This window comes from Cebidichthys violaceus, unplaced genomic scaffold (genome assembly GCF_023349555.1).
Source record: "Cebidichthys violaceus isolate CVI_PGR_0920_01 unplaced genomic scaffold, fCebVio1.0.p SCAF_35, whole genome shotgun sequence".
Lineage (NCBI taxonomy): Eukaryota > Metazoa > Chordata > Actinopteri > Perciformes > Stichaeidae > Cebidichthys > Cebidichthys violaceus.
Window position 1 is genome coordinate 2,318,408 of NW_027176539.1, and position 13,037 is coordinate 2,331,444.

Consider the following 13,037-nt stretch of genomic DNA (forward strand, 5'->3'; position numbering starts at 1 on the left):
TATATATTTTAGTACTACAACGATCGTAATTCATGTAGCTACAAACACAACACCAACATATTTAAGGTATTGAAGAAGACTGTAAACTAGAGATTGAGACCATAAACTCATGTTTACAATGTTTACTGAGGGAATAAATCAAGAGAGAAGTAGAGTCATTTTAGACTAGACTTCTATACAACCAGAGGAGTCGCCCCCTGGTGGACACTAGAGAGAATGCAGCTTTAACGCATGAAGCATTGTAGAACTTTAAAGAACCAGAGGTTGTCTCCAACCAAACATGGGGAACTTCTGCACTTAGGCTCGACAGAGGTGCTACCAAAAAAAGAACAAGTTACTATCCAGAACCTGTACTGAACTAAAAGTTTAAGTCCAGTTGAGCAGAGGAAATGTGTTTTTGGACTTCTATATTGAGTGTCGGTGGTGCTGATCCACTGGAGTTTGTTCTGGCAGGCTGACGTTCTGGGATCCGTCAGAGGAGATGAGACCGAGTCATTGGACTGTTCTGGTTCTCCAAGTGAAACTAATACAACATCATCAGGGACACCTCACAGCCCGGCCCGCCTCCCCTCTGGGAGGCGCTATAGGAGTCTCTGTTCCAGGACCAGCAGGCTCAGGACCAGCCCCCCTCCCACACACACACACACACACACCAGACAGCTTCCTCCAGTGACTATACATACTTACATCCTACTGTTTATACTATATATATACTGTATATATTGTTATACTACTCATACCGCACCTTTACTGCTTTTTTTGCTCTCCTGGTCAGATGCTAAACTGCGTTTCGTTGTACTTGTACTTGTACTTGTACTCTGTTTAATGATGATAACGTTGAATCTGAATCTTAATATCAGAATATGAAACATAAATAGGTGCCGTTCTTCATCGTGTGACCAGATGAAGATACAGTCAACATGTGGACCGCTCCTCTCCAGATGACCCTGAGGCCTGAGGGGGGGCGGTGGCGTCACTGAATAAAGAGAGCTGGTATCACGAGCCTGAAGTCCTCGGCTCTCTTTATCTGCACTGTCACAGAGGCTTATCTCCCGCCGCCTGGCTCACACACATCCTCGGAGGAACCGCCACGCATTGTTCTAATGAGGTTACAGCACAAAGACCGGCCATTTGCTGTGGAGACGCTGTTCTGGAGGCCTTTTGGCCAGCCCCTTAATTTCATCAGTGAAGCACTATTAAGCAGCAAAGGTCCGATGTGGAAACGTTGCATGCTGGGAGACCTTTTGACGTCCTCACAGTGGCGGTTGTGTAACCCTGCATACCAGAGATAGTTGTGTTTCAGAGGCAACGTTTCAGGCTATTCATTCATGATTGGAGCCTCAGATGAGTTACTTCTGATCAGTTCATCCACAGTTTAAACTTAATCATGTCGATGATTCTTCACACTTCCAGTAGAAGAGAGTATTCAGTGCTGCGACATGAACCCGTCATTACAAGTCTACAATCTGCTGCACGACCAGTTGCTCTCACCACACGGTGTGAGGACGAAGAGACGATCTGAAAGTCCTTCAGCGTCCAGAGACAACGTCCTGCTGGCTGCTGGAGCGTCTCTTCTGTCTCTTTTGTTTTTCACGCTCAGAGTATAAGAAGAGAGAGAGACGCTTCAAACCAACAGGTTGAGTTATTGTGAAGTTATGGTCGTGATGTTTGTTTCTGTACTTCAGTCACTGTGTGTTCTTACTCTAAGCCCAACCATGAAGTGTTTCCTAAACATTACTAAGTGATCTAACGGTGGCTGGTTCATGATAAAGACATAATAAACATAATGTAATAAAGATGTTTTGATGTTTATGAGAGATCTGGTTGACACAACAGCAGACAGCCAGAGTCACCGTCAGCTTCTATCGGCTTTAAAGAAGCACTGAGTGAGCTGGACTGAAAGCTGCTGTTGGTTCAATGAAAAGCAGATGTGAAGTGAAGCAAAAATATTTATCTTAGAAAGGATTCATGTGACCCAAAGAGGTTGTTCTGGCTCATTTTAAACATACTCCTCACTGGAGTACATTGAAATACATGGAACTGTAAAATTCAGGTTTTACTGTGTTTGTGATGTAAAGGAGGTTCAGGTTCTACTGTGTTTGTGGAGTAAAGGAGGTTCAGGTTCTACTGTGTTTGTGGAGTAAAGGAGGTTCAGGTTCTACTGTGTTTGTGGAGTAAAGGAGGTTCAGGTTTTACTGTGTTTGTGGTGTAAAGTAGGTTCAGGTTCTACTGTGTTTGTGATGTAAAGGAGGTTCAGGTTCTACTGTGTTTGTGGTGTAAAGGAGGTTCAGGTTTTACTGTGTTTGTGGTGTAAAGGAGGTTCAGGTTCTACTGTGTTTGTGGTGTACAGGAGGTTCAGGTTCTACTGTGTTTGTGGTGTAAAGGAGGTTCAGGTTCTACTGTGTTTGTGGTGTAAAGGAGGTTCGGGTTCTACTGTGTTTGTGGTGTAAAGGAGGTTCAGGTTTTACTGTGTTTGTGATATAAAGGAGGTTCAGGTTCTACTGTGTTTGTGATATAAAGGAGGTTCAGGTTTTACTGTGTTTGTGATGTAAAGGAGGTTCAGGTTTTACTGTGTTTGTGGTGTACAGGAGGTTCAGGTTTTACTGTGTTTGTGGTGTACAGGAGGTTCAGGTTCTACTGTGTTTGTGATGTAAAGGAGGTTCAGGTTTTACTGTGTTTGTGGTGTACAAGAGGTTCAGGTTCTACTGTGTTTGTGATGTAAAGGAGGTTCAGGTTCTACTGTGTTTGTGGTGTACAGGAGGTTCAGGTTTTACTGTGTTTGTGGTGTACAGGAGGTTCAGGTTTTACTGTGTTTGTGGTGCACAGGAGGTTCAGGTTCTACTGTGTTTGTGGTGTAAAGGAGGTTCAGGTTCTACTGTGTTTGTGGTGTACAGGAGGTTCAGGTTTTACTGTGTTTGTGGTGTAAAGGAGGTTCAGGTTTTACTGTGTTTGTGGTGTAAAGGAGGTTCAGGTTCTACTGTGTTTGTGATGTAAAGGAGGTTCAGGTTCTACTGTGTTTGTGATATAAAGGCGGTTCAGGTTTTACTGTGTTTGTGGTGTACAGGAGGTTCAGGTTTTACTGTGTTTGTGATATAAAGGAGGTTCAGGTTCTACTGTGTTTGTGATATAAAGGAGGTTCAGGTTTTACTGTGTTTGTGATGTAAAGGAGGTTCAGGTTTTACTGTGTTTGTGGTGTACAAGAGGTTCAGGTTCTACTGTGTTTGTGATGTAAAGGAGGTTCAGGTTCTACTGTGTTTGTGGTGTACAGGAGGTTCAGGTTTTACTGTGTTTGTGGTGTACAGGAGGTTCAGGTTTTACTGTGTTTGTGGTGCACAGGAGGTTCAGGTTCTACTGTGTTTGTGGTGTAAAGGAGGTTCAGGTTCTACTGTGTTTGTGGTGTACAGGAGGTTCAGGTTTTACTGTGTTTGTGGTGTACAGGAGGTTCAGGTTTTACTGTGTTTGTGGTGTACAGGAGGTTCAGGTTTTACTGTGTTTGTGATGTACAGGAGGTTCAGGTTCTACTGTGTTTGTGGTGTACAGGAGGTTCAGGTTCTACTGTGTTTGTGGTGTACAGGAGGTTCAGGTTTTACTGTTTGTGAGTCTGAATGTCACAGTCACATCTATTATGAATGAAGCCCACATTCTCCAGCAGCTCCGCTCTAAATAGAGACTTTTAAATAGACAACTGTTTCTATTAATACCTCACACTTCTGCTCCTCGTTGACTCCGGTGGAACTCCTCCTCAACATCAGCTGCTGTGTATTTTTAGACAGTCACATTCTCAGGAACACTTTCCTCTCAACGTCAGTTTGACAAGAATCAAGAAGCACAACGTTCATGAACAAGAGTCCTACTATTGTTTATTAATACACTGACATGTCAGCGTTGTTTCACTCTCATGTTCATGTTTATACTTTGGTGTCATCATAGTTCATAGTTCAGAGTGTGTTTATTTAAACTGAAATGATTCATTAACATACGAGATGAAAACACAACAATGAGACTATTTTAATGTTCCTATTATCCTGCAGTCGTAGAACAAACATAGATGAAGGAGAACATTTAGTTGTATGACATTCAGAACGTTCAGAAGTTTGTGTACATACCTCAACACCACACATCTACACTGAAGCATTTTAACACGTATATGACATGTCTTTATAGGTTTTAGTTTGATTTTACTTGTTATTATTGATGTTTAATTCACACCTTTTAGCATTTACTCAAGAACATGAAGCGCTGCACTTCACTGCACATAATCAATAATAATATGACAAATAAAACCTTTGAGTCTTCATGTTCAAATAATCCATCTTACATTACAACAAAATAAATAAAGCCAACAGTGTTGAACTCCTTTACCAACAGCTGTGTTGGTCTGAGCCAATCAGAGGCAGAGGAGGTCACGTCTCCAAGAGAAGGAGAAGATAATCAATAATCATAAGAGTCAGTGATCAATGTGTGTTGGCTGTTGGACACTCATCAGACCACTACGGGTTCATTATTACTGACCTCTGGTGCTATCTATCGTGATCATAATGTGGTCAAACGGCATCTGTTACCACGTGACAGTGTGAGTGTGACCAACTGTTCACAGCAGACTCCAACACTGACATGAGCACACTTCACCATCCTCAGCTCCAAAGAGCTCTGATGTTTGTGTGAGAACATGAGAGCTGTCACGTTGTGATGCAGTGATTCTGAGTGTTTCTGTGTTTATAGCCGTGTGGACGATGGACGGTTCACACTGTGACCCTTTCAGGCCTGATGTGGTACAACATCACATGTTGATTGATGTTGGCTTTCATTATTGTCATATTGCTATAATTAATATATTTTTTATACAGATTCTGGTCAGTGGCCAAAAGCTTTAAACTACGACGCTCTACGTTCCCCTTTAGAGTCACAGACGGCTTTTCAAGATAAACTCCTGTGTTCACAGGAAATGTTCAGTTTCCACAGTCTCTTTCAAAATAAACTTTCAACGTAGGTTCACTTAGTTTTTAGCTTTACTTGCACAACAAAGCTACTTGGTTAGGGTTAGCAAAAGATTGGGTTAAAATATGTAACTTTGTCACGTAAAATATGAAAGTTTGAGCATTAAATAAGTACTTTTCTTACACCCCAAAATAAGTAACGTTGTTACATCAAATAAGTAAGTTTGTTATTTAATATTAGTGCTGGGCAACGATTACAATGTTTAATCTTGATTAATCTCATTGTTATGCTCAAAGTTCAATAATGAATTCAATTATTTAAAGTACTGCTATATGAACAACAGTACAACAACATTTGGTTTGAATCACTTTAAACAGATCAGGTTCTTTTTAACAGCAGTGTTCTTCACACAGTATCAGTTATATTTCTACTATCTGTGCTCAGTGTGTGACTTTATTTAAACGTTCCACTGCTGTGCAACATGAATACAATGTTCCACACGTTTCATCAACATGTGTGTCTTCTGTCTTCATACAGTCAGAGCATGTGAACGCAGCTCCCACTGTTCATCAACATAATGCACCGTAACTCAGAGGTGACGACGGTTACCCAGCGATGTCCGGTAGTCTCCGGTGAGAGACGGCCGGTGCGCGTTGTGACTCCGCCTCTTTTGTAGTCCTCTCCTCTTCATACGACTCGTGTGTTCTTCTGGTGACGGTGCGTCTGGAGGGAGGCTCCTACGTGACGTCATTCATGATCCTGAGAACGTTCCTCAGACCGACGTCTTCTCAACACTAGTCGTCCTGCAGTTTGTATCTCTCCACTTCTCTGTGGCGTCTGTTAGCTCGTCTTTAGTTTATCTCTACTTCTCCACACGCTGCATCAACGTAGTGATGAAGACTGCTCCACATGCTGCATCAACGTAGTGATGAAGACTCCTCCACACGCTGCATCAACGTAGTGATGAAGACTCCTCCACACGCTGCATCAACATAGTGATGAAGATTCCTCCACAGCTGCATCAACGTAGTGATGAAGACTCCTCCACACGCTGCATCAACGTAGTGATGAAGACTCCTCCACCGCTGGTTTGGTGATTTACTGACATCAACGGTGTGGATTGCATTTTTAAAATACTGTGTTAATTAATGAATGCGTTAACGCGATAAGTTGCCCAGCACTAATTAAACTAGTTAAGTTTGTTTCATAAAGTGTCTACGTTTGTCATAAAGCTGTAACAGATATCTTAATGCAGTCAAATAATCCAGTCGTCTCTCAATCAATCAATAAGAAGTGATGAAACTTCTGGATTGGAAACAATGACGCTACAGAAGAGGAAGTCTGTTATTTCTTCACCAAAAATCCTTAAATATTTGCCGTTGCCTTGGTTATGAATTTGCATTATTCATGACTGTTCTTCATATTTATGCCGTAATTATCTCCTGAATGAACAAACACTCCTCCACCATAATCACCTCATTGATAGATTGATGAAAACGTGGTGTTCATGGTGATCAGCTTCGTCTAAATCATTCACCCTTTTAACAGATGTCACATAAGAATGTTTTTATGTCTGTTTTTTAAATGTGATATGTTTATTCATAATGTGATATGTCATTTATAAAGCCAAAGTAAGCAGCCCATAACTAGACGGGTAACACGTGTTAACAGTGTGAGGATCACGTCTCATCTGGAGGTCTCTTAAGGAAACCCTTCTGTACACAGAGACTTTGTCAGCGCTCTGGTTCTGAGTCCACCTTAAAATCCAAGAGCATCCTCTCTTGGATTTGTCCCATGAGCAGCAGATGACACATCAGTCCTGGCTACAAAACATCTGGACAACAAACGACAAGGAGGCTCTTAAAGTGAGGCAGCTGTGAGGAAGAGCAGCAGACCGACCGACTCCTTTTCCAACATGAATCCCGCTCTGCTGGCGTTGGCGGCGTCTCTGCTCGCCACGGCGGCGGCTCAGTCTCACGACCACCAGGACATGTCCTGGGTCAACGGCTACCGCCAGAGCTTCAACTTCCAGTGTCCCCACGGGGAGGTCCTCGTGGCCACCAGGAGCTACTTCAGCGAGACGGACGGCTCGGACCGCCTGTGGTCGTTTGAGTGCCAGCCCACTCCGGAGGGTCTCGGGGAGCCCAGTGACTGCTGGTGGGACGACATCAACCGAGCTGGGATGGAGTGGTGGGTCTGCATTCAGAGTGTGTTTGAATTTATGTTCGTTGTTCAACAATCCAAACAGGTTGGTTTTCAGTAGTTTGGAAGGACGTGAAGCCTTACGAAGTGCAAACATTACATTTATTGTCTTAGTCCACAGGGATGAACCTTCAGTGATATGAAGAAATGATGCAGAACAATATGACGACAGGAAATACGTTTACGTGCAATCAGATATTCAGTTTTTTGCCCTCATTCTCATATTTAGATATTCATGTCTCGTCCTCATCCTCTGTGAATCCCACGACAACGTCGTTCTCTTCTGTGTTCATCGTTCATCTCGTCTCAATATGTAAAGTGATCATCAGGAGCTAACAGATGTTTCTCTCAGTGTGTTCCAGAGGTGGAGGACTTGTTGGACTTCAAACAGCTTCTCTAAAAGATATCTGTTCATATACAGAAACCTGCTGATCTCCAAGTCCTTCATGATGTTTAGGTGTAGGTGAAACTCTGAATATTGTCATAATCAGAATAGTAGAACCATAGATGCCGATCAGAGTCCGGTCTCAGTCCCCTAAGGTTTGAGGTGCAGCTGCTCTTTGACTCTGTTCAGCAGCTGTGAACATGTTTGTTCATCAGATAAACATTTCAACAGACTGATCCATGTGAAGACCACATCATAGGAACATCTTGGACCCATTCGTCCCTCCAGTCAACAGGAGGAAGAACAAATCAAAAAGCCTGATCCACTACGTGATGTGGTTTTACGTCCTCTGACCAACAACACAGGTTGCTAAAGGTCACTATTAGCAGACAACAAAGGAGGCCTCAAGACTCTGATGCTAATGTTGTATGAACAAAACCACCCGGACCTCAAGACCTCATGATGAGCTTAAAGACAGAGACAGCAACCAGAGGACATATGTGGTCCTCGAAAGTCCAGAGGATATCTGTAGTCCTCTAAAGACTAGAGGACATCTGTGGTCCTCTAAAGACTAGAGGATACTTTTAAGACCAGAAGATGTCTGTGGTCCTCTAAAGACCAGAAGATGTCTGTGGTCCTCTAAAGACTAGAGGACATCTGTGGTCCTCTAAAGACTAGAGGATACTTTTAAGACCAGAAGATGTCTGTGGTCCTCTAAAGACCAGAGGACATCTGTGGTCCTTAAAAGGCCAGAGGACATCTGTGGTCCTCTAAAGACTAGAGGATCCTTTTAAGACCAGAAGACGTCTGTGGTCCTTCAAAGACCGCCCACGCATGTCCTGAACATCTGTTTTGAAAAGCTTTCTAGCTGCTTTCTTGCTAGTAGCTTAGCTTGCTAACTAGCCAATGGCTGCTTTCTCACTGGTTTGAGCATATTCATGGCTACGTAGTCGTTGTATGTAGATTGGATTAAACACTTGTGTTCAACGTGGTCACACTGAGTCCCTGACCGGAGGAGGTCTGGCACCATCATCGTCAGGTTTCCATCTTTCGGACGGCCCTTTAACACATCATGTGTGACGAACGCTTCAGTCAAGGAAAGCAACTGAAACAAAGCATTCATCAAAAAATAAGTATTCTAAATGTCTCCTCTAATAAAACTTCACTTTAACCAGATTGTGTAAAAACATTAAATTGTGAAACTATGACGTCATGATTGATTCATCTGAGGCCAACAGTCATGTGACCAGAAACCAGAGAAACTTTGACTGAAGAGCCTCCATTTGTTTATCTAACATTAGTAACACTTGAAACATGTTGGATATATAGATTCCATTGTTTTCTAATTTTTGTAAAATATATTATCAAAGAAATTTAACTTCATGCTTTATGTCATTATAATTGTTGTTCTGCACTAAAGACATGTTCTAGTTCTCTCTTCTAGTCCTCATGGTTCTGTTTAATAGAGATGACTTCATGTCACAGATCACTGAGAGAACAGAGGGTTAATGTTTAATAAAACCTTCTGTACAACAGAATGCCTAAACACTTTCCACATGTTTATCTTTGAGTAATTTCATAAACGTTGAATTCTGTTTTCTCCCTCAGAGGAACAGAGCCAGCTCCTCCTGCATGAATCTCTCCGATATAAACTGACAGTTCCTGGGAACACGACTTCCTCCAGAGTCTTAACAAAGATCCGTCCAGCAGGCCCAGGTCCAGCAGCCCTTCAGGGACTTTACATCGTGGGGTGTTTGGACCACTAGCTGCAGCATTTTCCTGGACGTTTTATTTGGATCATTCACAGAAACAAGATAGAAAAACAACATGTTGCACAGACTTTGAACCAAGCGCTCGAGAGGTTTGATCTAACTGAAGGACCTGGATCAGAGCCGTTAGGAGGGAGAACCGTAGGAGAGCGTCTAGGTGTCACCAGCAGCCTGAATCATAGATCAAAGTCTGCTTTACCTCACTTGTTCTGCTTGGAGGGGTTCTGTATTTGTGCTCTTTAGATTGATTTGGAGTCCAGCCAGTGATTCAAAGACAAACCACGCCTGCCTCTCATTATCAGAGCTGTCTGTTTGAATTACACCCGTTGGGCCGTTGTCCCTGCAGGGAAACGACCCCCACCGGCCGAATGGCTGACGGCCGAGTCGGTGTTTCCATGACAAACGTCCACACGTGGTGAAGCTCCGGCTGCTCGGTCCTGGTATTCTCACGTGTTGTTGTGGTGACAGTGAAGTCTATGGGCCATAAACAAACCACCATTTAAGAACTAAAGAGATGTTTCTCTGTCTGAACACTTTCATCTCCTCAACGTTTTGAAAGCAGAGAGAAGAGTGTCGGTAGCAGGACAGTGTGGGGATTATCTCCTGTGGCAGGAATTCAGATGTCTCTCGTTTGTCTTTCTGCAGGAGTTCAACATGCACTCGTAACGGCCTGGTGGCCGGCGTCCAAAGCAAGTACTTTGAGTCGGTCCTGGACCGGGAATGGCAGTTCTACTGCTGCTACTACAAACGCCGATGCCCCTACTCCTGCATGTATGTCCTCACACGGCTTTGTTAAAATGTTCTTTCTTCTTAGATAAGTTAACAATGAGATGAGGAAATTGATACCACTCTCGTATCTGTCGTTCAATATGAAACAGGAGACGGTTATCTCAGGAGACAACCTCTGGTTCTTTAAAGTTCTTCAGTTCTTCACGTGTTAAAGCTGCATTCTCTCTAGTGTCCACCAGGGGGCGACTCCTCTGGTTGTATAGAAGTCTAGTCTAAAATGACTCTACCTCTCTCTTGATTTATTTCCTCAGTAAACATTGTAAACATGAGTTTATGGTCTCAATCTCTAGTTTACAGTCTTCTTCAATACAGCATGATGTTCATTTAGTACATTATGCTCCATTTAGAGTCAAACACACCATAAAGAGGGGATGCTTTAGGGGCGGGGCTACACGCTGATTGACAGGTCTCTACGTCACTCCTCCTCAGTCCACATATGGTCACTTCCTGTTAACTGGTTGACAAAAAACCAACATGGTGACGGTGGAAACACCGAACTCGGAGCTTCAATATATTGATGAGTTAACCGTCTCCTGCTGTGTTTTACAGATTTGATATCTTTTCATCTAAATCTCTGCAGGACAGCTAACCAGTACATTTAACAATATCTTTTCAAAGCTTTAATGATTAACTTGTCGCTGACCTCCGCAGGAAGACGAGCGACATTCCCGAACACTTCAGAGAGGAGGCGGAGCTTGTGGTTCCTTCTTACGGATACTTCATCCGAGGAGCTCAGACCACCTTCAGCGGAGTGTTAAGGTTCATTCAATGATGTCTGAATCCAGAGAACAGATCTCCGGACCAGAACTCATTGGCAGAACAAACTGACGCGTTGTCTTGTGCTTTGTTTCAGGGATCGGCAGTGGAAGTACATCCTGTGCAGAATGACGGACTTTGACTGTGAATTTGAAAATTTATAGACTTGTAATCGTCTTTATTTCCAACCCATAAACAGTTTGAACAAGTATTTACTCTCACATTTAAACCAAAAGCACAATACATTCATGATACATAACCTTTAGCTTAGCATGCACCGTGACTGCTCATGTCAGAGGTGACGTAACAGAGAGTCTTAAATGAACGTATGAATCCAGGATGTTGTTCTGCTTTGACTTTACATCTGACTCTACTAACTCATGTAACTATACTGTGTGAAAGAGGATTAAAAGGTCTTTCTGACTACTACGTGAGGTCATTTATTGAATGTGAAGTGAGCTGAAAAACAACAGCAGAAACCTGCGTGGGGGGGTTTGTGTGCGTGTGTGTGGGGGGGGGTATAATCTCTCTTTGTGGGAGAGAAAGCCTTCTGAAAACACAGAGAGGGTGAAGTCAGCCATGGCGGTATCAACAGCTCAACTCCACACTGCTTCATATTTCCACAACACGAGGCTCTGACATCAGGGATCAACTACGGTGGCCCGGAGAGCTCAACGCACCGCGGATTAAAATAGACACGACGCAAACAGACGAAGAAGAAGAAAGATCTCCGCCAACCGGACGACTGTTTCCAGAGGACACTAAACAGTGACGCACACGGCTGGGACCACATGTATTGATGTCGTTGTTTGTTGTTTTGTACTAATTAGCAAAAAGGCTAACGCTAGGCTAACAGCAGATATCTGCAATATTGTCTGAATTACGTCACGTCAGCTGCGTGCATCACTTTTAAGCGTCCTCATGCAACTTGAACTAATTATTACACATTTTTGGGCAAGTTGGAGATCGATACTCTCATATATCTAGCAGTTAGCTTAGCATAAAGACTCAAAACAGTGGGAACCAGCCAGCCTGGCTATATAAAATCACTTCTAAAGGTAACGCATGAACACCTTTTTTATTTAATGTGTATAAACAGTTTGGACAGAGCTAGGCTAGCTGTTTCCCACTGCTCTGTCTTTATGCTAAGCTAAGCTAACTTCAGACTGAACAGACGGACTGGTATCAATCTTCAGAAAGAAAGTAAATGAGCAGGTTTCATAAAATGTTGAACTATTTCTTGAAAGTCCGTTTAGACGGAGCTCTCTTCCAAACTCAAGGTCTGCTTACTTGCTTTTTTCTGAAGCGTTCAACCATTAAATAGTGTGAACTTTTTAACGCTTTAATGTGAAGTTCTAAAAGTGATGTGAGTTAAATCAACAGGTTCTGATCTGACGGATGAAGCTCACGTTGAATGGGTTTTTACAGCGTGTGTCACATCTAGAATGTGATGAATAAAGATAAATAAAGTGACCGGCAGACCTCTTCTCCACCAGCTCGACTCCGCGGTGCCGTCAAACTCTTTTGGGACTTAATGGAGCGAGCGGAGCGGAGGTCGGCCCGGCCGGCTGCTCTCCGTCTTTAAAGCGGGAGAAGCTGGGGCCGGGGCCAGAAGCTCTCAGCGCTGTTTGTTTGTTTATGGCAGCTGCCGGACCCCGGGGGCACGGGGCCAAACACCGCAGAGAGACACAGCTGTCCCCCAGAGCCAGAGGACGGTGGCGGGACACACGCCTGCAGAGGAAACCCCCGCCCTCAAGAGAGTCCCTGTGCCCAGGGTCCTACGTTCCCTCGGGTCAATGTCCTCGTTAAACAGACGTTTTAAAGGGTTTTCATACAGTTCTGTTGGTTCACCGTGGGGTCACCATGGAAGCCAATAGAAAGTCAACCAGGAGCCTTTGTTGAGGTGAACACATGAAGTCTGGAGGAGGTCTTCACCCAGAAGACAGAAGCTGTTTGTGTTCAAACTAAAAGTTAACGCTGACTTATTTATAAACTTAACCAGCTGTTCACTTTGAGACCTCGTTGATTTAAAACCTCTTTTGTTTTGAGCTCTAAAGCTTTAGAACCAGAACTCCTCTGTGGTGGAGACGTTCTCCTTCCTCCCTCCTCCTCCTCTCATTACAGCTGGATGAGAAACAATCCTTTCAAAACAATGTCCACACTGACTGTAATGAGAGTTCCCAGGAGGTCACAGAGCT

The 13,037-nt window shown here is 43.4% G+C and overlaps 1 protein-coding gene across 1 annotated transcript; it reads left to right on the top strand.

The window, feature by feature from the left end:
• Positions 1–6,777: 6,777 nt before the first annotated feature.
• Positions 6,778–11,268, top strand: dpt (dermatopontin). The gene is made up of 4 exons (XM_068725498.1): positions 6,778–7,128; positions 9,940–10,065; positions 10,735–10,842; positions 10,937–11,268. Exons 1-4 carry the CDS (start codon positions 6,854–6,856, stop codon positions 11,001–11,003), a joined length of 576 nt encoding a protein of 191 aa, XP_068581599.1. The 5' UTR covers positions 6,778–6,853; the 3' UTR covers positions 11,004–11,268.
• Positions 11,269–13,037: the final 1,769 nt, after the last annotated feature.